Raw genomic sequence first — 25536 nt, 5'->3', positions numbered from 1 at the left:
TGCTTCATCCATGCACTGGATATTATGGTTGGAAGAGCATCTTTTATTCCCGCGGAATACGAGTAAGTGACTCTACTTACGTATCCGCCCAACCCTTTTTGTTCGCTTTTCGGTAACAGCTATAGTAAGAAGGTGAATGGATGAGTCATATCGGGGCTACTGTAAGTCTACCTGCATCCACTGGCAAGTCCTTGAACTGATGGTGGCTTCACTTCACATCACATCACATATATATATATATATATATATATATATATATATATATATATATATATATATATATATATATATATATATATATATATATATACATATATATATATATATATATATATATATATATATATATATATATATATTTAAAAGATATTTTATTCAGGCCTATTTGCGTACAAGCTTTACGTGGCCGATTTAGCTGAGTTTTTAAATAAAAGATTTTTCTTTGTATTGGATCTCATGGTCACCCTTTTTCTAGGGGGAGAGGAGCTATATATATATATATATATATATATATATATATATATATATATATATATATATATATATATATATATATATATATATATATATATATATATATATATATATATATATGTGTGTGTAACGACCATGTTATTGAACGAGTCATTGGAAAGTAGTAGTAACTTTCATTTATTTTTATTTTTTGGGATATATGATTACCGAGTATACTAGAAAACGCGAAGAAATAGAAACTAAATATGTACTTTACGTACAAACCAAAAACCCAAATTCTGCGGCGGCCAGTAGTCAGTCGTCACTCGTTTTCGTCCGAGACGTCAGATAGGATATGGCACCTAGTGTCATATCCTTAAAGGGTCACACAAATAGTGTAGACTTTGCGTCTGCTTAGCGGTTCAAATTGAACTGTTAGGCGGAGATGGCGGTTCAATTTGAACTGCTTTAAGCACTGATGAGCCGAAGGCGAAACGCGAAGAAATCGAAACAAATTAATTTCGAATTTTCTGTTCATTGATGCCCACTTGCGTGTGCTTGACAGATTCCCCCCTAGACGCCTGGCAGTGTCTACCAGAAGACTTTGCTGAAATGCTGGCAGAACTCCGTTAAGAGTATGGCAACAATGCAACAATAGTTTCCGGCAGAGAATTTCGTCTAGCGATTATTAACGGTTCTGTTTCTGCCAGATTTTTGCCATACAATACTGACAGGACCGTTTTGAATCGGTTTTTCATTTATTGCGTCCTTGGTTTTATTTTTCATTTGAAGTTTAAACGATGGGCAAAAGCATGGTTTTTGTATTACCAAACATGATATGCAAAGCTTCCTCTCTCAATATACCAGTATTTTCATATCATTTACTAGGTCCCGAGATTTGTTTTCATTTTTGGGTGCCGGAATTGTGCCAGCCTTTTACAGGTTTCCATAATATCTCACAAACGGGCCACATACAGATTGAGAGCGAGCAGCTGAGCCGAGATGGTTGATGACATTAGCAGATCACAAGCAGTAAATCAAAGGAACACTTAAAATAAAGTATCTAGTTTTAGTTTAACACAACTTCGACTCTAAATCGGTTGTTGTATCTGATTCGGAATCCATTTGGAAATCATACTGAATTCCGAATCATATTCCAAACGAGTCAACTGGACAGTTCCAGTACAATTATTATTTAAAGCAAAATAACAAGCGTCTGATCGCTACAAACGTCGTTACTTTGACAATATGATTATTCATGTAGAAATATCCCAAGGGGCAAATCACTCTAAACTTTGTCTGAACTCAAACAAGTTTTACCGGGAGTAAAAAAAAGTTTAGCAGGGATCTCGCTGGATTAGAATGGGATTAGCAGAGAAGGCATTTATACAGATTAATCTGTATTATACAGATTTTTACATGCTCATACAGATTTAATACAGAGTACAGATTTTATACAGATTTCCTCAATTTAATACAGATTTATACAGATTTCACAAAAAGTAAGAAAAAAAAAATTAACTTTTCCGTCTGAGCTATCTTTTAGTATTTGATTCCAGTGACGAGACAAAGCGACTTGACGTTGCTTTTTGGGCGGTTAAATTCCATGTCAAATAATGAAGTCAACATTTTCAAACTAGATAAATATATGGAATTACAATTCAATTGTTGTGGATAAAAAAAAGCTATGAAATTTCGTCGTTGAATATTCTTGTGAGCGCGGCAATGACTGATTGAATCTACCACACTACTACCATAATCTATTGGAATAACATCTTTCAGCGTCATTTTGTTGTAAGAATTTCATTTTATTAGTGAATACAGATTAATACAGATTTTTTATACAAAGCAATACAGATTTTCTATGAAAATATCTGGCATCTCTGGGGATTAGAGAAGTTTAGCCGAGATCTGGAAAAGCATTATTTTGACATAAGAAGCTGTAAACGTGGGAGCAGAGATGCCAGATATTTTCATAAAAAATCTGTACTGCTTTGTATAAATAATCTGTATTTATCTGTATTCACTAAACAAAGGAAATTTCGGAAATAAAATGACGTTTAAAGATATTATTCCATTAGATTATTGTTATAGAATGGCAGGTGCAAGGAGCATTCCTTCATATCGTAAGTCCTTGCCGCACTGACAAGAACATTCAACGACGATATTTAATTGTTTTTGTTATCAACCACAATTGAATTGTAAATCCATATACTTTTTTCGTTTGAAAATGATGACTTGGAATTCGAACGCCCAATACGCAACGTCAAGTCAGGTCATACAACTTTTCAGTCTGACAATAAAGTTTCATGACGCCATGACTTCCTTGACATCAGTTTACATTGGTTTCAAATAATGATATAAATGTATTTCAGTGTTCATCATTAAACAGCTGCACGAAAAATTTTTCATTTTTATAAGGGCAAACAAACAAGCTCAGACGGAAAAGTTTCATTATTTCTTTCTTACTTTTTGTGGTATCTGTATAAATCTGTATTTAATATGAGAAATCTGTATTAAATCTGTATACGCATGCAAAAATCTGTATAATACTGATAGATCTGTATAAATGGCATCTCTGCGTTGGAGCTCGAATGATAGATACACTTCAAACAAGATAAGGCAAAACTAGGTTGGATTAGTTTTAAACTACCCAAACTTATCTAGACTAGTTGGGATTAAATGAGATTAGAGAAAATTATTTTGGAATGACATGAGTTTATTAGTATGAGATTGTCTAGAGTTTAGAGTGATTTGCCCCTTGAAATATCCTCAAGTTACAATATGAAAGAGAATTTTGCTGTACGAAAAATGAAAAATCGGTATTTTAAGCGAGCATATCTGTATTACTGTATCGAGTCCAAAAATCGGTATAAATGCAGATGTTGACGCAGCAGACGATCCGGCAACGCTGCCAGCATAATGAGAAAACTGGCCACTACGTTCACGGCGGTCGAATTACTGTCACCTTGAGTAACGAGCAGCTGTCAGGCCGTTGTGAAGTACAAAAACGTGGACATTTCGTTGGATTGTACGGACAGATCGTTTTCGTTAGTTCACGTGATAAATTGTGAGTTTATAATTTACTGAATTGCACATAATTGGTTGCTGTATATTTCGAATAGATCTAGCAATTGTACGATTAGAATTTGCGTCGGCTAAGCTAAGTGAAAAACCGCACTGAATTGTAAGTTCCTTAATTTGATATCTATAATATGTCTAAATGAATTCCCTTCTAGTTGAAGCGTAATATACCGTAAATAAACGACTGTCAGAACAGTGAGCAGACCGTCACTTGGCGAAACTTTCTTAGCCGAAACCGACCCAACAAATCTTCAAAATTCATATCATGCCCGTGGTAAGAAGCCCGCTACCGAGTCCTAACCTCAACGATGCTGAAAGCAACTGCGCCGCATGTGATAGACCCGATACGGTGGACGAAATGGTCCAATGCGACAGATGCAACGAATGGTGGCACTATTCCTGTGTGGGAGTCACGAGTTCGGTCAGCGAGAGAGCGTGGAGCTGTTCTAAATGCAATTTAGCAGCTAATGCATCATCGGTAAACAGTGTTTCAGGTCATGCTTCTCTACTAGCTGATACAATGCAACGGCTAGTGGAGAGACAAGAGTTGGAGAAACAACGTGTCGAACTAGAGCTGCAAAAGAAGTTCCTGGAAGAACAACAAAAATTGTTCAATGCCACCGTTATGGAAGAAATTAGGAGTCAAAAAAGTCGTGCGAGCCGCCGCTCTGCCCAAAACCGGGTGAACGAATGGCTGGATTCATCAGGAGAAAGCGCATTGGGTGTAATTGTCGATCCACTAGCAGCCTCCCAGATCGAAACCGAGCCACCAGCGGGACCCACAGACTCATCGGATGAAAAACAGTTAGGAGTATCACCGGAGATCGAGCCTGGTGCAGCGAAATCGCAGCAGTCACAGAGACAGCTGGATGCCTGCGACCAGCAGAAACTAGCTCAGGAGCAAATCATCGATTTACGAGAGCAATTGGAGCAATGTAAGAAGCTACTTACCGGACTGCACATGTCAAACAACACACAGGTAAAGGCTACTGGTACAATAACAAAATCCCGTCCGAAAGCCCCTGAAGTAGAAAATCGTCATGTCTTAATTAACAATCCTTGTCAGTCTTTATCAACAAATCCCCCCACGACCAATACCAATACATATAACGATACTGTTGCTGACGAAGAGTTAAACAACCGTGATAGTATGTTCAATTTGTATGGAGCTGCAAATCAAAGGAATCGCCCCATACTTTCACGGAATACAAGAGTGAATTCGCCCTCAAACCCGCAACAGCTTACAGAACGGCAGTTTCTGACCCGCGACCTTCCGTCCAATACGCGAGTGAATTTATCCGCAACCCCCCAACAGATTGCAGCGCGGCATTCGCTGGCTCGTGATCTTCCCTGTTTTTCCGGCAATCCTTCGGACTGGCCGATATTTATCTCTAACTTCAATTACACTACGAAAGCTTGTGGCTATACAGACGGTGAAAATATGGTTCGACTTCAACGATGTCTCAAAGGACACGTACTTGAGACTGTTCGTAGCCGATTGGTGTTACCCCAGGCGGTGCCACACGTCATCGAAACGCTTCGCATGCGGTATGGGCGACCGGAGGTGTTGATAAACTCGTTGCTGCGAGATGTACGAGCAATTCCTGCTCCTAAATCGGAAAAACTGGAAGGATTAATTGAATATGGGATGGCAGTGCAAGCATTGTGTGATCATATTGAAGCAGCTGACGAACAGGCGCATTTGGCGAACCCTACGCTTTTGCAGGAGCTTGTGGGAAAGCTACCAGCGGATCAAAAGCTAATGTGGGCTGGTTACAGACGAGGTGTTGTGCATGTAAATTTACGAACTTTCTGCGACTATATGTCCGACGTCGTCCGCGACGCGTCGAGTGTCGTACTGTACGAACCTGGCGCAGGAAAAACAGCGAGCAAGGAAAAGTCGAAAAATAAAGGATACACGAATACACATGCTGTCATTGATACCAACGATCCGATCGAAACTAAAACCACGAAATCGTTTGAGTGTCATTATTGCGGCAAGCAAGGTCACCGTCTTCGTGAATGCAACAGATTCAAAGCACTAAGTGTGGACGATCGATGGCGAAAGGTTCGCGAATTGGGATTATGTCACACTTGCCTCTTTAGGCATGGACGACGGAGTTGTCGTAGCACGTACCGGTGCACAGTCGATGGTTGTCAGTATCGCCATCATGCGCTTCTACATTCAGGATCACATCCGGCAGAAAATCATACTCACCGTTATCTTGAGTCTAGTTTTCTTTTTCGTATAGTTCCTGTTACTGTTTATGGAAAATCTGGGTCTACTGATGTTTTTGCATTCCTAGATGAGGGTTCTACACTCACGCTGATTGAAGGCGAATTAGCAACGCAGCTTGGTATCGAAGGAAGTCCTCAACCACTCTGTCTTCACTGGACAGGCAACGTGTCGCGCAGCGAGAAGGATTCACAAAGGGTTTGCTTCGAGCTCGCGGGAACAGAATACTGCAGAAGATTTAAGATAACAGAGGCAAGAACGGTTGGCTGTCTCAACCTGCCTAGTCAGAGTTTTCATCGGGAACAAGCGGAGAAGAGGTATAAGCACCTGAAAGGATTACCACTGCCTAGTTATGCGAATGCTGTGCCGAAACTGTTAATCGGAATCGATAATCTACGATTGGCTTTGCCACTGAAAGTGAAAGAAGGAGACGGAAATGGACCGGTAGCAGTAAAAACACGACTCGGTTGGTGTGTATACGGCCAGCAACGGAACGAATCCAGCAAGATGCATAGTTTTCACATCTGCGAGTGTAATTCCAACAGCGAGTTGCATGAAGTCATGAAACAGTTCTTTGCGATCGAGCAAGCGAGTGTTAAAATACCGGATTCAGTAACATCGGAGGAAGATCGACGTGCTCAGCATATTTTAGAGAGTACTACTAAACGGATCGGGAATCAGTTCGAGACCGGATTATTGTGGGTGCAGGACGAAATAGTACTCCCAAACAGTTACCCGATGGCTATGCGTCGTCTGAAATGCCTCGAACGTCGGATGGAACGTAATCCCCCGTTGAAGGAGAATCTTCATCAACAGCTTCGCGAATACAGTGAGAAGGGATATGCCCACCGAGCGACAAACGATGAATTAACGAGAGCAGATCCAAACAGAGTTTGGTATCTTCCCTTAGGAGCAGTAACCAACGCGAAGAAACCCGGAAAGGTCCGCATAATCTGGGATGCGGCCGCTAAAGTAGATGGCGTATCGCTCAATTCCGTTTTATTGAAGGGTCCGGATCAGCTAGCGTCTCTGCCTGGTGTTCTTTTTCGTTTTCGATTGTATCAAGTGGCAGTAAGTGCCGATATTCAACAAATGTTTCATCAGCTTCGTATACGGGATGCAGATAAACACTCACAGCGATTCCTGTGGCGTTTCAATCTCTCTGAAGAACCGTCAATTTACCTGATGGATGTTGCCACGTTTGGCTCCACATGTTCGCCAGCATCAGCGCAATACATCAAGAACCTCAACGCGATGGAGCATTCCGAAAAGTTTCCGAGGGCAGTTCAAGGTATCATCGACAGCCACTACGTCGACGATTATCTCGACAGTTTCAGTAGCGAGGAAGAAGCGAAACAGATAGCTGAAGAAGTGCGTCTAGTTAATCGGAATGGTGGGTTCACGTTGCGTGGGTGGCGATCAAACAACGAAAATGTCTTGGATCATCTGGGTGAGCCAAAGACCGTGAACGATAAGACACTCTGGCTAACAGGAACAGAGGGGACTGAGCGTGTGTTAGGCCTGTTGTGGTTTCCCAGGACAGATGAGCTGCGATTCTCTACACAAATGAGCGAGGATGTGGTAAACTTGATCGCTGAAGATATTCGACCGACGAAGCGGCAGATTCTAAGGTGTGTTATGACGCTGTTTGATCCCTTAGGATTACTGGCACCTTTCTCTATCCACGGCAAGGTACTCATTCAAAATCTCTGGAGAACTGGTGCGGATTGGGATGAAGAAGTCGACGACAATGCTTATGACTTCTGGCGAAGATGGACGAAGATGATAGAATTCATTTCGACCGTACATTTACCACGATGCTACTTTCCTGGTGCAACGGAAAACACATATACTGATGCTCAACTTCATGTGTTTGTGGACGCTAGTGAAACCGCCTACTCTTGTGCTGTGTACTTACGAACGATAGATATTAACGGTGATCCTCAATGCGTTCTCGTGACTGGGAAAGCAAAGGTGGCCCCTGTGAAGCCAATGTCTGTGCCAAGATTAGAGTTGCAGGGATGCGTGCTAGGTACACGGCTAATGAAATTCTTTCTTGAGAATCACCGTATTTCTGTTACCAGACGGGTTCTTTGGACCGATTCTACAACTGCATTGTCTTGGATTCTAGCGGATCCACGCAACTATCGACCATTTGTGGCACATCGCGTCGGAGAAATCTTGGAGTCATCTAAAGCTAGCGAATGGAGGTGGGTTCCGTCAAGATTAAACCCTGCGGATGAAGCGACCAAGTGGGGAAGTGGCCCTTATTTCAGTGATGAGAGCAAATGGTTTGGAGGACCAAGTTTTCTACTTCTCTCGGAAGAGAATTGGCCGAAATCTGCAAAGCCGTCAGTAGCAACTACTGAGGAACTGCGTCCGTCATCGTTACTTCATGTGTTGATTGGATACCTGATCGATTACAATCGCTTTTCACGCTGGGAAAGACTTCATCACACTATCGCTTACGTCAACCGTTTCGTGTACAACATCCGAAGTGTGGGACCAAGGTATTTCGGACATCTTCAGCAAGAAGAGTTACTGGCTGCTAAGGAGACTATTTTTAAGCAAGTTCAGGCTGAAAGTTACATGGATGAAATGATACTGCTGAAAAGAAACTTATCTCTACCATCGGATCAAAGGAAGCCGTTGCATTCCAGTAGTCCGTTACACCATTTCATGCCGGTGTTGGACGATCGTGGACTAATCCGCCAATACAGTCGAGTAAGGAAAGCTCAACATCTGTCTACCGATATGCGGTACCCTATAATAATGCCAAAGGATCATCATGTAACGTTGCTTCTGATCGATTGGTATCATCGTACATACCGTCACGCTAATCATGAAACGGTATGCAACGAGATACGGCAAGTGTTCACGATCCCGAGACTTCGTACAATGGTGAGAAGGATCTCCCGGGAATGTCAATTTTGTAAAATTCGTAGAGCTCAACCGCAAATACCCGTAATGGCTCCATTACCAGCAGCTCGGCTTGCTGATCACGTTCGTCCCTTCACGTATACGGGAATCGACTACTTCGGACCGCTTCTGGTGAAAATTGGAAGATCAAACGTGAAAAGGTGGATTGCTCTCTTCACCTGTCTTACAGTTCGTGCAGTACATCTGGAAATTGCTTACAGTTTATCTACTGCTTCCTGTATCTCCTGTGTCAGAAGATTTGTATCTAGGCGAGGGTCTCCAGTCGAGTTCTTTACAGACAACGGGACAAACTTCCAGGGAGCAGAGCGAATTCTACGCGAGCAGATCAACCAGGGATTGTCTGCAACATTTACGAACGCGTCGACAAAATGGACCTTCATTCCACCGGGAGCTCCGCACATGGGTGGTGTGTGGGAGCATTTAGTGCGTTCGGTGAAAACAGCGATGGGGTGTGCGTATTCGGACGAGAAGTTGGACGATGAAGGACTGCAAACGTTGGTCGTGGAGGTGGAAGGATTGGTAAATTCAAGGCCTCTGACGTATTTGCCGATCGATTCTGAGGAATCGGAGGCGCTCACACCGAATCACTTCTTGCTTGGAAGTTCAAGTGGTGTCAAACAACCGGTTGTGCCTCTAGCTTCGCGGACTAAGATTTCGCGAGATACGTTAACTCAAATTCAACAGCGTCTTGATGTTTTCTGGACACGATGGCTATTGGAATACATGCCAGTGATTCGCAGACAGTCGAAGTGGTTTGGCGAAGTCAAAGCTATTGAAGAAGGGGACTTAGTACTGATCGTCGAGGAAGCGAAGCGGAACGGCTGGACTCGTGGTCGCGTGGTTGCTGTTACGAAGGACAGCGAGGGCAGAGTACGTCAGGCGATAGTTCAAACGTCTAGCGGGCAGCTGCGTCGTCCGGTATCCAAACTAGCGTTGTTGGATGTTGGAAAGGCACGTGTAGTCTTGATCGATGGCAAGATACACCCAGGGGAGGATGTTGACGCAGCAGACGATCCGGCAACGCTGCCAGCATAATGAGAAAACTGGCCACTACGTTCACGGCGGTCGAATTACTGTCACCTTGAGTAACGAGCAGCTGTCAGGCCGTTGTGAAGTACAAAAACGTGGACATTTCGTTGGATTGTACGGACAGATCGTTTTCGTTAGTTCACGTGATAAATTGTGAGTTTATAATTTACTGAATTGCACATAATTGGTTGCTGTATATTTCGAATAGATCTAGCAATTGTACGATTAGAATTTGCGTCGGCTAAGCTAAGTGAAAAAGCGCACTGAATTGTAAGTTCCTTAATTTGATATCTATAATATGTCTAAATGAATTCCCTTCTAGTTGAAGCGTAATATACCGTAAATAAACGACTGTCAGAACAGTGAGCAGACCGTCACTTGGCGAAACTTTCTTAGCCGAAACCGACCCAACAGCAGATAAATCGGTATAGTTGGCAACATTGGTGTGATGTTATACACTGAAAATAATTTTCCACGCTAGCATCATGTGCAAAGCATTTCGATAGTCCCACGACAAAAGGGACTAACTACAAATGAGAGCCTCTCTTTGATTACTTTCTCTTTTCATTATTACGGAGCCATTATTCCAAATTCTCTGAAGTTTCCAATATAAATCGAAAGATTGTAGTTTTACCTTAAAAGTTTTGCGAAGAGTAAAGCGTCAAATATAAAATCAGTTCGGTAAATCGTGAAAGAAAAAGTAAACAAAGAGAAACTATCATTTGCAGTTAGGCCCTTTTGTCGTGGGACGGTCGATTTGATCTATCACTGCTTGTATAACACATGAAATTCATGAAAATATACACTTAATTCATAAAATGAGTGTAAAAACTGTTGATGTTTAGTGGAAATCATGCTACGTGTATATGAAATGCACATAAAAACGACAAGATATACCGTTACCTCTAGATTCTATATGCATTTCATGTGAATTTCACATTGTTTTTCACTTAATTTTCGATTACAACAGAGTTGACCGATTCAAGTGCTTTGACATACACTGAGCTAAATTTTCTTTTTCACATTATATGATATTCTGATGATTTTGCACTATTAGCATTTCCAATAATAGTTACAAGATGTGTTCAACATCATGTCAAATATATGAGATAATCTTATGAAACACAAAACCCTTCTTAACGTTATTTTTACAAGATTTCCATATAACGAATGAAATTTCCAGTCTAAGTCAAATTTATTGGCGCGTCTTATAACCATTACTGGATATCCGCACAACATACATTGGAACAATTTATGAAGCGCATATTATATTCACTTCGAATTTATTTATATAGGTTCATATATACCATATGACTAGTTCTATAAAATTTATATATATATATATATATATATATATATATATATATATATATATATATATATATATATAAATATATAACTTTCAATGGAAGTCATACGAATAGCAGATATTTCCCCACTACTACTTTTCTTTGAGGATTCAAGCTATACTAGTATTCCATTCGGTAAGGGAGCACCTCATGATATTTGCGAAAGAGAAGTGAGATCCCGAGACTGAAAATAAAAAAAAATGAATCTTACTAAACAAATAGAGTAATGAAATGTACCGGATATATATTTCATGGTCCGTTAACACATATCCTTGAACGAAGTTGGATGAGCTGTCTTGTCAGCGATTTAAAATTACATTGAGATGCGAAACTTCCTGAAAAAAAATGGTCTGGAGCAGTTGATGAATATCGAGGACACAACTATTCACGACTTTCATCGGATTTCCATATAAATTATATGGGATATTTTTATAACCTTCATTATGATAACGTCCATTTAGATTTGACGTACACATTAAATAAAGATTATAAGTTTCCATATAATTTCTATGAATTATATTCTGCATATGATTCATATGATAAATCTAATGAATATAAATAAGATTTTCATTTCAGTGTACATTTGTGCTGTACTCATTCCCTCTAGAAAATGAAGTCGACCGTCCCACGACAAAAGGGCCTAACTGCAAATGACAGTTTCTCTTTGTTTACTTTTTCTTTCACGATTTACCGAACTGATTTTATATTTGACGATTTACTCTTCGCAAACTTTCAAGGTAAAACTACAAGCTTTCGATTTATATTGGACACTTTAGAGAATTTGCTCCGTAATAATCCGTAATAGGCCCTTTTGTCGTGGGGCTATCGAAATGGTTAACACATGTAGTTTGGTTCAATAGCAAAACACATCACATCCAAAGGAAAAACACATTAAAGCTAAGTGAAAACTGATCTAATTTCACGTCTTAGTGAATTTGCACATGCAATTTTGAAACAAATCGCTTTGGTTATGTATTGAAATGAAAAAGCATATTAAATTGATGTGGTTTACATATGAATCGACGGTGAAAATTTTTATCGGTGTAATTTTGTTAACGAAATTTTTCTGATTGCGTGCATCAACGTTGCCAGGTATACCGATTTATCGGTATTTATACAGATATTTGATCTCTATACCGCAATACAGATATGTACTCCCAAAATACAGATAATTCACGGACCGTACAGATAAATACCGATTTTCGTTTATAGCTTGTAAAGACAGGAGAAAATGTTGCTGCGAGACCTTTTTTTTGCTCACCAAAATTAGCTTTGGTGACATTTCCGTGAACTAATGTTGACGAGATTCTGATACCGATATTGTACAGATAGATTTTCGCGCCGAATACCGATTTTTGGAAAAATGACCTGGCAACGCTGGCGTGCATATTGAATATTTTTAGTACAAAATTATTGGTCTCGTATGTACATATTTTGTTCGTTTCTCTTAAATTTTTTTGCAAACGTCACATTTTAGGTTTGAGAGAGAGAGATGAATAACATCAGGTACTCTTCTGACGTATGATTATTAGCTATGGAAAAAGGGAGACAAATATCTTTATATATTTTGCCAAGAGTAATTCTGAATGAGAGAAATTGGAATCCCAGTTACTTCTAGGTTCTCTGCTCAAGACCCAGCTACATCTAGCACTGCTTGCTGGCATTCATTCTCTTTGGATTGTGCCCATCGTACGGTTAGGAAGTTCGCGGCATTGTACCTCTGCGCTTATCGTCTAGTGTGTGAAAGCTAGTAAAAAAAAAGAGAAGATAATGTCTGGAAAGAAGGCTGATCCCTATGGTTTCGCCAAGGATTTCCTGGCTGGTGGTATCTCAGCTGCCGTATCCAAGACAGCTGTGGCCCCGATCGAGCGCGTGAAACTGCTGCTTCAGGTGCAGGCTGCCTCAAAGCAGATTGCCGTCGATCAGCAATACAAAGGTAGGTTATTTCTCACCGGCTGCCCGTACCCCAGCCTGGATTTCAACATGGCCGACGCCATTTTTTAAATATGTCATGCGGGAGGGCAACTTGCTAAAAATACATTGATTCTGTGTTCTTACCTTGATTAGTTTTTTTTTGCCACAGAGATTTTCTAGATGCAATGATAAACGATTAGAATAGGGTTTTGGGGTGGGGTAGATTAGGTAACAATTTTTAAGATATGGTTTCACGTGATAGCTGCAAAAAGTGATTATATAACTGGAGCAAGAATAGTTAATTGACAGGTTTTTCTCCACAGGATCAAGAATTCAGTTCTAAAGGTGCAAACTAAAGGGACACTTGCTGAATAGTGCACTTACGTTTCTAAAAGAAAAAGTAGTTTAATTTTTTTTATGCTATAAAGTTCGATTTATGTAATTGTCCTCGAAATTGCGGATCCATTTCAAGATCAATCTTTTTTTTTTTGAAAGTTGGTTCTGTTCTTTGGCACAGAACAAATTATTGATTTCCAATAACATTTTAATTGTATTTTTCAGTGCTTGGAAAGATTTGCGAAGTTTTCCTACTAATTATAGGCTGGGGCATTCCGATAGTAGTATATTGCAAATCTTAGCAAAATACAAAATAATTTTCAAATAGATATGACCACCATCAGACATAAATTATTCAATAAACTTGTTTCTTTGCTCTTAGGAATCATCGATTGCTTTGTTCGTATTCCAAAGGAACAGGGCGCGCTAGCTTTCTGGAGAGGTAACCTTGCCAACGTGATCCGGTACTTCCCTACTCAGGCGTTGAATTTTGCCTTCAAGGACGTCTACAAACAGATCTTCTTGGGTGGAGTTGATAAGAACACTCAGTTCTGGAGGTATTTCCTCGGAAACTTGGGATCGGGTGGTGCCGCTGGTGCCACTTCGCTTTGCTTCGTTTACCCGTTAGATTTCGCCCGTACCCGTCTCGGTGCCGATGTTGGTCGCGGAGCCGGTCAACGTGAATACAACGGCCTGTTGGATTGTCTGAAGAAGACCGTCAAGTCCGATGGTATCGTTGGTCTGTACCGTGGCTTCAATGTCTCGGTTCAGGGTATCATTATCTATCGTGCTGCCTACTTCGGTTGCTTCGATACCGCCAAGGGAATGCTGCCGGATCCGAAGAACACTTCTATCTTCGTCTCGTGGGCCATTGCACAGGTAAGCAAATTATGTTTCTGGTGTAATTACGTAAGATGAAAAACTGATGACATAACAAATGTACCTTCATTTTTCACGATTTCTTTGTGATATTGTTTGAAAAATTGGTATATTGCCAATTTATGGAATACGGAGGCCTGTTAACAAGCCCCTCCATTGATTAATTGATGAACAATCTGTCAAACTTGTCAAGCTTGCATCGCCACGTAATAAGATTGACCTGATAACAGTACTTCGATTTAATTATAGTAAATAGTGTACATCGGTCGATTGACGTAATCATGTGTAGAACGATCGCCTTTCGAACATCCTCACGTTTTAGGAAAAACGACGATCCAAAGTGAAATATCAATGAATTGACGCAGTTGCGAGAATAACAGTTACGTGTTAGCGAGTTTTCATTTTTTCAAATAAATTCGTTTTTCCCGAACATGGTGCTCTATTACGCAGAGTAACGAATTGTTTTTCATCACTCAACTGCGGTTATAATTTTAGACTGTCATTTTCAAATATTTGCCGTAAAGTGTGAACCTTACGTAGATGTAACTACGTCAGCGTTACTGTCCATGAGAACGCAAGTGCCATCAAGGTCATTTATATTAGTGATGGAGGCCAAAGTCGATCATATGAACACTTGATCTTTCTGTTGGGGAATGGTTGAAAGATAAAATAAAGGCGGTTTTTCCACGTTACATTACATAACCTAGTAACATGCTGAGAATGATTATACATAACCTCAAAATAGGTAGATGTGAGTGATTTTGGAATGAATCAGATGGTCACTCACACCAAACGTAAATTTGATGGTTTACGCACATTGAGGCAATTCAATTCACATTATTAACGTATACATATACGTCCACATCTGATAGCAACCATAGCAGCGCTATTGTGCGATAGATAGAGGAGACCGAAAAATCGATAGCATTTCGTGCATGCTTGCAGTGCAACTCATGACCTACACCTTTCGCTGCAAAAATGTTGCAGTTATTTCACCTACTGAACCTTCGAGGTGAGCGGGGTGAATATTTACGATTCACTACTGGCTGCCACTAGTTTCGATATCGAGAAGCAGCGGTTCGATTATCCCCTGTAGAAATTGTATTGAAGCGTGAGAGCCATTTCGAAACGACACTCGATGCGCTTGAAAGTTTATTTTTATAAAATGAACAATCGTGCCAACGAATCTAGGGAAGAGGTACATGTATTTAAATATGCAAACAATCTTGTCGGACAAAGGCGTAGAAACAGTTCTAGGGTTTGTTTTGCGTGTATAATTTTATTCGGGGCATATGAACAAAGTAAACAACATGACGTCACTGATCTAGCAGAATAATATTGTCATCAAAACCTAAAAAGAAGCTTTTCTAAAGGATAAATCATCCGCAGAGCTCGAACCTGAATTTGTTGCCTTAACTCAGTGAACACAGTTTCACAACAGCACCAGGTTGTGAAAAAAACGTATATTGAGCGCGTTTTAATCCTTATTCTATTTCTACTTTCCACTCGAACACTATTTATGGATCGTCGGTTGCTTTCTCTAGTAAAACAATCACTTCTGGACTGTCGAATGCAACGAACAATTTCGATAATTGATTGAAGAATCAGATATAGATCCAACCCCTATTTTCAGTTGAATGGTAATGAATCTAGGTTCTAATTTGGTTCCAAATGAGTGGACTTGTCAATGGTTACGATGAAAAAACTAAACCAGGTTTTGCATCAAGTGAAAATATAATATGTTATAGCCAGGAAAAATGACATTCCACTTGTTATGTAACAGTCATTTGATGATATAAACGATAATTTTCTCACTGGCACTAATTTACCTATATCGCTTTCTCTTGATGCTAAATCTAATCCATTTTTTTTGCGCTGAATTTTCTCGATGATGGCTAAACCGATTTCAACAACCTTGGCCTTGTTTGAAACCTACTATTGAGCTATTTTTTTTTATAAATTTTTTTTATTCAGGGCAATTTGCGTACAAGCTTTACGTGGCCGAATAAGCCATGTTTTTATTAGATAAAATCATTTTTTTTACCGTTTGATCTCGTTGTCACCCTTTTTCTAGGGGGAGAGGAGCTTCCATTTTTATCTTGCGATGAGTGAGAGGCACTTTGTCCGTGGCTCGTCTCGTCCTCCATTGCCGCATCGGTGGTATCGTTGTTGGTTTCCGTTTTTTCTTTGTTTTCCTTGTAATTCGCATTCATGGGTTGGTTGTTAGTTGCTTACTATTGAGCTATTGATAAAGTTCAAATGGCTGTGTCTTCTGGTTCCGAAGTATAAGTGACGTAACCGACAAAACGAGTTTTTTCGCACCTAATTTTCTGGAAGATGGCTACTACTGAGTCATTGATTAAGATCAATTGATTAAATCAAATCGACCGTCTCACGACAAAAGGGCCTAACTGCAAATGAGAGCCTCTCTTTGTTTACTTTCTCTTTTGATTATTACAGAGCCATTATTGCAAATTCTCTAAAGTTTCTAATATAAAACAAAAGCTTGTAGTTTTACCTTGAAAGTTTTGCGAAGAGTAAAGCGTCAAATATAAAATCAGTTCGGTAAATCGCGAAAGAAAAAGTAAACAAAGAGAAACTGTCATTTGCAGCTTTCGTCATAGGACGGTCGAAATGGTTGTCACTTTTGGTTCCGGAGATATAATGGTATAAGTGACATTGCCGACCAAACGCGTTGTTTTTTCGCGTTTAATTTTTTTGAAGATGGCTAAACCGATTTCAACAAAGTTTGGCTTGTTTGGAAAATACTAGAGTGCCTTAAACCAGTGACGACAGCTGTTCGTTTGGAATGACAGCTTTGTTCCAAACGAGCAAACGACCTGTCAAATACAATAAAAACGAACGGAACTGTCATCATCTCGGCTTAACCGTTTTGAGTTGTTGCCAGCATTACGGATGAGATGTCGTCACTCTGGTTATAGGTACTCTAGAAAATACTAATCAGGTTGGATTTAAATCAGCTGTTTTTCAAAGAAGGGCGAATCTTACAAAAGTAAAAAAATCGGGTTTCTCTTTCCTACGCATAAAATCCTATAATTTTGCGTTAAAACTCGTGTTCTACAAATATTTCAATCTGTGTAATATAAAGAACTATAAAGGGCAAAACTGTCATTCCAAACCCGGAAAAATGCAAGTACACTGAGTTGTTTTATTCGTTGAAAATACGCACTTAAAAAAACGGGTAACGTGCGTAAAAAAACCGTGGAACTCAAAAAAATCCGCGTACCGTCGAAATCAGTGTGAAAAAACAATTTTTTGTTTCCAAAATTTGGACAAAAATTTGTTTTAAAAAAAATCGACTTTGGGAAATATTTTGAGATTTCCGAAATCAATTTTTGTTGTGCCAAATGTCTTAAAATGCATGATTGCGATCTGGTGTAACCTGAACATTTTTTTAGTACTTATGTTAACGAACGAAAATATATTGCATACCGGTCCCATATCATGTCAGGTCTTGATGCATATTCTTGAACTTCGTAAGCTGCTCAAGCAAAATCAGTTCATTTTATCCGAACTTTCGGTTAGTTGGGTGTATGCAAGCGTATTACCACAATTGAAACAACGCACAATTTGCAAATGGCAATGACGGTATTGTGTTAGGTTCGCAGTGCCATCATGCCGTTTATAATTTAGAAATAGCAGGCAGAGATTATTAAACGATTTGTGTTTTATGTCATTTTTCATTTTCGCACGAAAAGAATGCACTTTCGGGGCAATTCGCGGGCAACTATTTTGCACCCGTTTTCTTTTCCGAACAGCATGCGTGCAAACCAAACTTTACAAAACCGTTTCATTGATTGGCTGTCAGGGCAAAACACTGGCACCGAGCGAGTGGAATCAATGAAAAACGATATTAGTCTTATTAAAACCCGTTTTCGATTTTGAACCTACACGCGGGCGACTCTGACACCGAGTAAAACGAACACGAGGTAAGCGCCCTAAACAACTCATAAAAAAGAAAAAAAATAAACAAACTCGCATGAATGCATGGTGCTATCCGAAAAAAAAATTTTAGAGCGAAACTACGCGATTGGAGTCCGATCTAGAGCGACCTCAGGTTACTAAAACAAACATATCAAAAATTTTTTAGGCGACTCTGGGTCAGCTCTCGGACTGCTCTGATCAAAAAACGAAAACGGTATAAAACGTAGAGCCATCTTGAACTAGTTTTAAAATGATCAGCATCGGGGAAAATAGTTTGGAAAATCGACATGTGAATGCAACTATGTAATGAAAACCACTAAAATGTTACCGTTACGGGACTACGGGCTTACTCCTAACCAGGGCTTGCTTGCTGAATGAGAGACCTATATTAGAGAGAAACTGGATGCGTGAGAGTATATGCTACTGAGCAGACCAATTCCCCCTGCCAAGTAAATTGTATGTGCTCTCAGTCTCAGTTAACACATGAACTAAGCAATCCATGACAATGTAATGAAATGAAGGGTTCGCTCTCGTTAGTATTGTACGAGAAAGAAGACCTTGCCTCACGGCGTGCTACAAGACGCGAAGCAAAGTCATATAGGCAATGTTTACGATTTATTTTTCAAAAGTAGGTTTACAGAAATCATTTTTAACATAATGTTCGCATTTCAAGACCAAATTTAATCACATTTCAAACATACTTTAAACATTTTAAAGGAGAAATTTTGCATTTGAGCCCATTTTCAAAACGATCAATTTGTTTCTTGGCAGTTTACACTGTGTATATATATCCTAGAAACACTAAAAGCAATGTTCTTTAAATTTATATTCACCGGAACTAAAAGTTGTGAATCTAGTTTCCTCATAGGCATCTACAATATGAGAACCATTCATCAAATGCTAACCTCATGAAGCATAGGTCTCAGCAAGCGGGCATATTCATCAACTAATGAACGAACGAAGCAGCTCTCCTGGCTTGGGTTGCGCTGTGAATTCGACCTGTCATACGAATGTGTGTGAATAGCACAGATGGTGAAACCCTTTTGTTCATATTCGTTGCTTCAATTTGCAAGCCCTGCTCCTAACCGGGGAAATTGTTTGCCAATTAAACTACCCTGCATAAGAAAGCACATGAAGAGAAAGTCCAATTGACTAGAAGAATTAAGCATGCTTCGCTGTACTTGGCCACACATTCAACGGAAACCAAACACACACACCGCACTACAAGTCTATTTTTTCGTGTTCTGCTATGTCACCGACACTGTTTTGAGATTTTGTGTTTGTCTATTTGCTGCCTATGGAGTACACATCAGCATCACACACCTATTTGACGGTCTCAGCTAATATGTGGTAGATTGTGATCTCGAACACAATATATTGAAGATAAATCAAACCTTCGACTGACTTTCAACGATTTGTGTTTTAGTCTTGTTGTTAGATTATTGTTAGTTTTCCAGAGCGACAATCGTCCATTTTAGGAATTTTGGAAGAATTTTGTTCATTTCGATTCTGAAAGAATATTGTATATGTTTTTAGCTGGAATTGGTTTACGGGAGGAGAGTTGTATAGTAAACCTTGCGAATAAGGCGAATCGTGTGTTGATGATCGTGATTTGATTAATTGTGAATGGTACTTGTAATCAGATATGTCCATCTCCTCTGTGTGACGAAGAGCAAGCAAAATTTCTCCCCTCGCACTGACAACTTCAACGAGAGCTCTTCTCTTTCACATATACACACCCCAGTTGTATAAAGTGTGCACGCATCATTAGTGCGTTTGTTTATTTCCTTTTACCTCCTCCACTGAATCGCACCAAAGTGCTAGAACAGAGCTAATAAATTCTCTGAGGTGGATGCAGATACTTTCACAAAGGTGTACACGCCGGTGAGCACTCTGGTGTATGGTTTGCGTAGAAGAAGCGTGGGACACGCAAAATCAGGCAAATAAAACAATTTATCGTTTAATTTTCGGTTTTCATTGCAAATTTTTCATAGCAAGGCCAGATCTACTCTCTATTAATTGAAGTTCACAGAAGTGTTCGCTCACCATCAGGCGCCAGTGATCACTTGGGTTTATTTAGGCGAGAGCACGTGAGAGCGATTCGTGCGAAGAGAATGTTATTCTCTCGCACCAGCTTCTTTCAACACAAACACGCACTCAAAAAAAAACACTTGCGAATGAGTCCACTGCAGACCAACCCTAGACCTTCAGTCTTAATGACACAATCGACTTGTAAACTTTCACACATTCTATAGAAATCCGACAACACCGACAATGACATGCAGACGGCGCTTCGATCGGTTAACAGGTTAACATCGTTGAATTTTGGGGCGGCAAATTCTAAGTTTTCGCCGTCCCTCCCTTTGGTTGGTGGGCTTGACGGTATTGCAAACATCATCACATACAATCAATTAGCGTTACAATATGCGTTACAGTTTTTAGTTTCATAATTGAATTAAATGAATAATATATGGAACGACTTGAATAAGATGTTAATTGCATTACGCTCCAACATCCGGGGTTGGAGAGGCCGGTAGGGCTTAACTGAGCTCTTTTTTATGTTTTATTTTCATACTACCGGCCCTTATTACCAGTGTGAAGTGAAAATTAAGTAGAGTAAACGTATCCCAATTGGGTTTCACACGATGACAATAAATGAACGGTAAATCGAATCCATCTTTGACGTTTATTGGTGGTTTGTGTACCATGGAATACTGTGGAATGAAATAGAATATTGTAGAATATAATAAAATAATAATGACCGAACCAATGAGCAAACCACTGATAGCTGTCAAACGATGTTCATCCAGTTTATATTGTGAGGATGTATCGTTTGGGACCTGATGGGTGAGATGATGTGTGAATGAAATGTAAGAGTGAGTGCATGCAAGAACGGTAATAAAGGCCACCGTTTCAGCTCAGGACTAACGATCGACCAATAGAAGAGATAGAAATTGGGTAACGGTACCCCCATTCATCTCAAATCCATTAGTCATTTCATGTACGAAAACCATTAGTTAGAGTGAGATCTGTTATCTCTGTTTGATAGATTAATTTCAAGAATAACATGAAATCTGGAGCTTTTTTTTTGTTCGTTAAAACAGCAGTATTGAATCATTTCTGAACTACTTTTATGTTCCATTGCTTCTTACAGACGAGGCAAAGATTTTGTATTCGATTTTATCTCAATAAATTTATTGAAAGTCGAGTAATCGGTAAAATAACATGGTGACTCTACTAATGAGATGACTATTGGCACACAAATTTTAGTTAGAATCTATTAGAATAGAAATAGTAACTCAATGTTGTGATGCTTGCTTGTGGAATACATGTAGGTATGTATGCATGTGTGTATGCGTATGTGCCTGTGTGTATGTAAGTGTTTTTGTGTGTACAACATACATTATACCGTTCCCTCGGGTGTGTTGTATCAAATTGGTTGTGACACATTTCGATTGCGAGTCAGTGTACCAGATGTTCAAAAGTGCCTGAGCGGATGGTAATATACTGTCAAGAATCAACCGAAGATAACGAAATGTGAACATGCTGTAGCAATACTATTAAATCCAAGTGTTATTATCATTTAAATAAAAACGCATGTCCTCAGTTCTTATCCGTCAAACCATGATGAGCTGCCCTACAAAGATCAATGAAACACAAATTTTTTTTTTTTTTTGGAAACATATGACTGGATGAGGAACAAGAAATACGAAAATGCTGAAAGAATTAGAAAGGAATATTGGAAGCAACATAACATGCCAGCAAAAGTACGGAGTGAAAAATGACAACAAAAGACACGAATCACAGCTGAATAGAACACTGGAATTAAGGTAAAACAGAATACAAACTATGAACAAAGGTAAGAAAACCAACATGAAGAAATAATAGAAACTGCTGGGTAACAATGTAATTTCCTCATATTGAAAGAGGCGTTTATATGGCGCGCATGCGCTAATTCGGCCTGATACAAATTAACGGAGAGGGCAATACATTTTGGACAGGGCTGTAAAAAGCTGATTGGAACCCTTTCCCCACCAAAATGTAATATAAGGATAAGGATAAGGCAAATTCTAAGTTTTCGCCGCTTGAGCATCTTTAGTTCCGCGGATCAATATTATTGAATACATAGCACTCTCACTACTAAACACATACCACACCTGCACTATCACTCAAAATAACTATTTCAACAAAATTTTTAACTATACGTATCAAACAACACATAGAAATTATACTTTTTTGATACCAGCACCAGGACACCGCATCGCACTCCCCTGGAGACATAATTCAAAATAGAACACAATAAGTAGCATCCACACTTTGTTTTTCCGGCTTCGTCATTTGCTTATTTGTAAGCTTAAATTGCAATTTACAGTTTTAGAAGTACAGATTTTTTTTGTTAATTCTATTTAACGGTAGCGGAGAAAACTGCTTTCACGTTTTTCTTTCAATCATTATTGTTTTCCGAAAATTATCTGCTTAAGGACCTTCTGTGGAATCCTTATTCATATATTCATTATGGAAGAAATATAAAAAATTAGAGCCATTGCGTCATTTGACCAATTGAAAAATCTGTATTGTCTCGTTTCGATGCCGTTAAAAGCATTAATTTCCACTTGATAAATGTTATAACATTGAAGTATTTTACCGAAAGGATTATTTCAATGTCATTTGATGAGATGATTCATACAATCGATTACAAGGTAATTTTGTTAGCTCATCCGGAGGCTTCCAGTTCTCGAGAAAAATTCTTATCGTGTCAAGTGCGCCCCCTCCCTTTGAAATAAATATTGTTCACTCCTTTTGATGATTGCTTCCAGTATCTAGAATTTTTGTATTCGCCTTGAAAAATGTCGTGAATTGAATGGCCAGTTTGGTACAGTGAAACAGTTCATACTACACAACGAATTGTCGTCGCTAAAGCTTTCGAGAGCAATCAGTTCAAACTACGAACAAACAAGTTCTCGCTTATTTACATATGCCGTTATCAGTAAGCGGCACACGTTCGTCATATTTTGCTGCCATGTGATGGCGCTTGTCGCCACAACTCACATGGTACGTACCTACTAATGACACTGACCGATCCGTTGGTGATAATGCGCAGTGTTACATAAAGATACTTATCTGTTTTATCACCGAAAACTCTGTACATTCGATTGATTCTGCTTTCGAAATATTTCCATTTCACAAACAATTTTTTTTCTTCATGTCTCATTCTAGGTTGTAACAACAGCTTCTGGTATTATCTCGTATCCATTCGACACCGTCAGAAGACGTATGATGATGCAGTCTGGACGTGCCAAGTCCGAAATTATGTACAAGAACACTTTGGACTGCTGGGTCAAGATTGGCAAGCAGGAAGGCAGTGGCGCTTTCTTCAAGGGCGCCTTCTCCAACATTCTGCGTGGTACCGGTGGCGCGCTGGTGCTTGTGTTCTACGATGAGCTTAAGGCTCTGATGGGTTAGATTTAAGTTTAGCGAAAGAAGAGAAGCAAAACACAGCTTAGGAAAACAACAACAAATAAAAAAAAACTAATCAAGTTAAGCAGAAAAAGCAGTCAAAACAGTAAAAGCTATTTATTTAAAGTTAAACGAAAATTCAAAAAGCAAGTTGTATTAGGAATGACAAAAATACTGAAATGATATTTCTTACCAGCAGGATAACAATGTTGATAATGTAATACATTAAGACAAACTAATGAGAATAGATGCGCGTTTCGAATATAAAACCGACGACAACAGCACACATTCCGTACTTTCTACACCAACACGGGTAATGTGAACTCGGATGCACCGCCGTAGGGTCACTTTGTGGCGTTAATATCATTTCAGCTTATAACTAAGTGCAGCAGGACTCACGTTGCGAGTTCGAATTGAATGTTTTGTCTAACACTAAATACAGCGCCATGCCGGGATAACAATGCCGACTTATGATCATAGTTGCATGCAACTACGTCAAAATTGGCCCGCTGAACTAAGATCGATTCAATAAAAAAAATAGTTACAACCTGAGAATAAAGTGTTTGTTATTCTTTTACAACTGACAATTAGTTTTTTTCCGAACGGATCATCATTTCACTTTCTATGCCATTGAGAAGCCAGACTGGGCAAACTCAGAGACATCAATGCAAGGTTGACGTAGAACTATATCCGAGTGTCATATGAGGGCTGGACACGACTGAGCAAACACTTCTGGAAGGTGTTGCAATAATTGGCTCTTCTCAGCAAACACCATACGTGCTTGTACAGTCGTATCGTATAACCATTTGTATCTCTCTATAACAAGGTATTAGAATTGCTGAAAAAAAAACGACTATCGAACTGAGCCTCGGAGACCTATAGTGTTATATACCAATATATAATTCCGATGATGTGATGGTATAAGTGAAGTAACCGACGTTTTTTTACCGCGCAAGTTTCTCAAAGGTGGTTGAACCGATTTTAACAAGTCTAGGCCCGTTTGAAAGCTATTCACCCCAATTCGGTATTTCGTTCGAATCGGATTGTTTCGATCGATTACGAAATTTTGCGTTTTGTAACTAGATCGAGTTCGAGTTTTCCATACAAGAGCATAACTCCAACGAATTACAGAATGCAATTTTTTTCATTCGTTCGAAAAAATCCGATTCGATGGAAATACAGAATAAGGGTGATTGTTTGGCCATTGATCAAGTTCGAAGATCAAATGACTGCGACTTCGGGTTCCGGAGATATGATGGTATAAGTGACGAAACCGACAAAACACGTTGTTTTTTACCGCTCTAATTTATATAAGGGTGCCAATATTTTGGGAAACCCCCCTTATTTCGTAAAGCGGTAGTGCTTGAAAGTTTGAGCACCTTGAAAAAAGTCCTCATGATAAATTTGAGCTAAATCGGATATGGGCGGTAAAGGTTTGAACATTTTCGATCTTAAAAAATCACCATAGGGAGGAGTACATGAGATTTCCGGAATCGCAATTTTTTTATGTCAAAAGTCTTAGAATTTCACGAAACGTAGAGATTTACACCCCTATTCTGTATTTCGATCGAATCGGATTTTGTCGAACGAATGTAAAAATTTGCATTCTCTAGTTCGATCGAGTGATGTTTTTGTATGAAAAACTCGAACTTGATCGTGCTACAGAATACCAAATTTCGTATTCGATCGAAACAATCCGATTCGAACGAAATACAGAATAGGGTTGTTAGTGTCATCTATAAAAAAATTTTTTTTTGAAAGAAAAAACTTCTTGGAATTCTGTCTCAGATAGTCGATTTCTCAAGAAAATTTGTTTTCGATATGACACTACCACTCATATTATGTACGTCGATCGATTCGAAATATTCCGATAGAATGTGCAATTTCCATTCTGCATTCCGTTCGAGTTGGGTA

The 25536-nt window shown here is 39.3% G+C and overlaps 2 protein-coding genes across 2 annotated transcripts; both read left to right on the top strand.

The window, feature by feature from the left end:
- The first annotated feature begins 3802 nt into the window (after nt 1–3802).
- On the top strand, nt 3803–9748 carry LOC131434173 (uncharacterized). The gene has a single exon (XM_058600828.1). The coding sequence runs from the start codon at nt 3803–3805 to the stop codon at nt 9746–9748; it is 5946 nt and encodes a 1981-aa protein (XP_058456811.1).
- A 3002-nt stretch (nt 9749–12750) lies between these two features.
- Nucleotides 12751–24202, top strand: LOC131434702 (ADP,ATP carrier protein 1). Its single transcript, XM_058601717.1, has 3 exons — nt 12751–13027; nt 13724–14220; nt 23383–24202. Exons 1-3 carry the CDS (start codon nt 12862–12864, stop codon nt 23626–23628), a joined length of 909 nt encoding a protein of 302 aa, XP_058457700.1. The 5' UTR covers nt 12751–12861; the 3' UTR covers nt 23629–24202.
- Nucleotides 24203–25536: the final 1334 nt, after the last annotated feature.

Source organism: Malaya genurostris, chromosome 3 (assembly GCF_030247185.1).
Source record: "Malaya genurostris strain Urasoe2022 chromosome 3, Malgen_1.1, whole genome shotgun sequence".
Lineage (NCBI taxonomy): Eukaryota > Metazoa > Arthropoda > Insecta > Diptera > Culicidae > Malaya > Malaya genurostris.
The sequence above is the reverse complement of the archived record's forward strand: the minus strand, read 5'-3'. Positions and strand labels throughout refer to the sequence as shown.

What these genes read in the sequence shown, in the direction of transcription:
- LOC131434173 (XM_058600828.1), top strand. Translation starts at nt 3,803, where the DNA reads ATGCCCGTGGTAAGAAGCCCGCTACCGAGTCCTAACCTCAACGATGCT.
- LOC131434702 (XM_058601717.1), top strand. Translation starts at nt 12,862, where the DNA reads ATGTCTGGAAAGAAGGCTGATCCCTATGGTTTCGCCAAGGATTTCCTG. An exon ending in CGTCGATCAGCAATACAAAG is followed by an intron (nt 13,028 to 13,723) that starts GTAGGTTATTTC and finishes CTTTGCTCTTAG; the next exon opens with GAATCATCGATTGCTTTGTT. An exon ending in TCTCGTGGGCCATTGCACAG is followed by an intron (nt 14,221 to 23,382) that starts GTAAGCAAATTA and finishes GTCTCATTCTAG; the next exon opens with GTTGTAACAACAGCTTCTGG.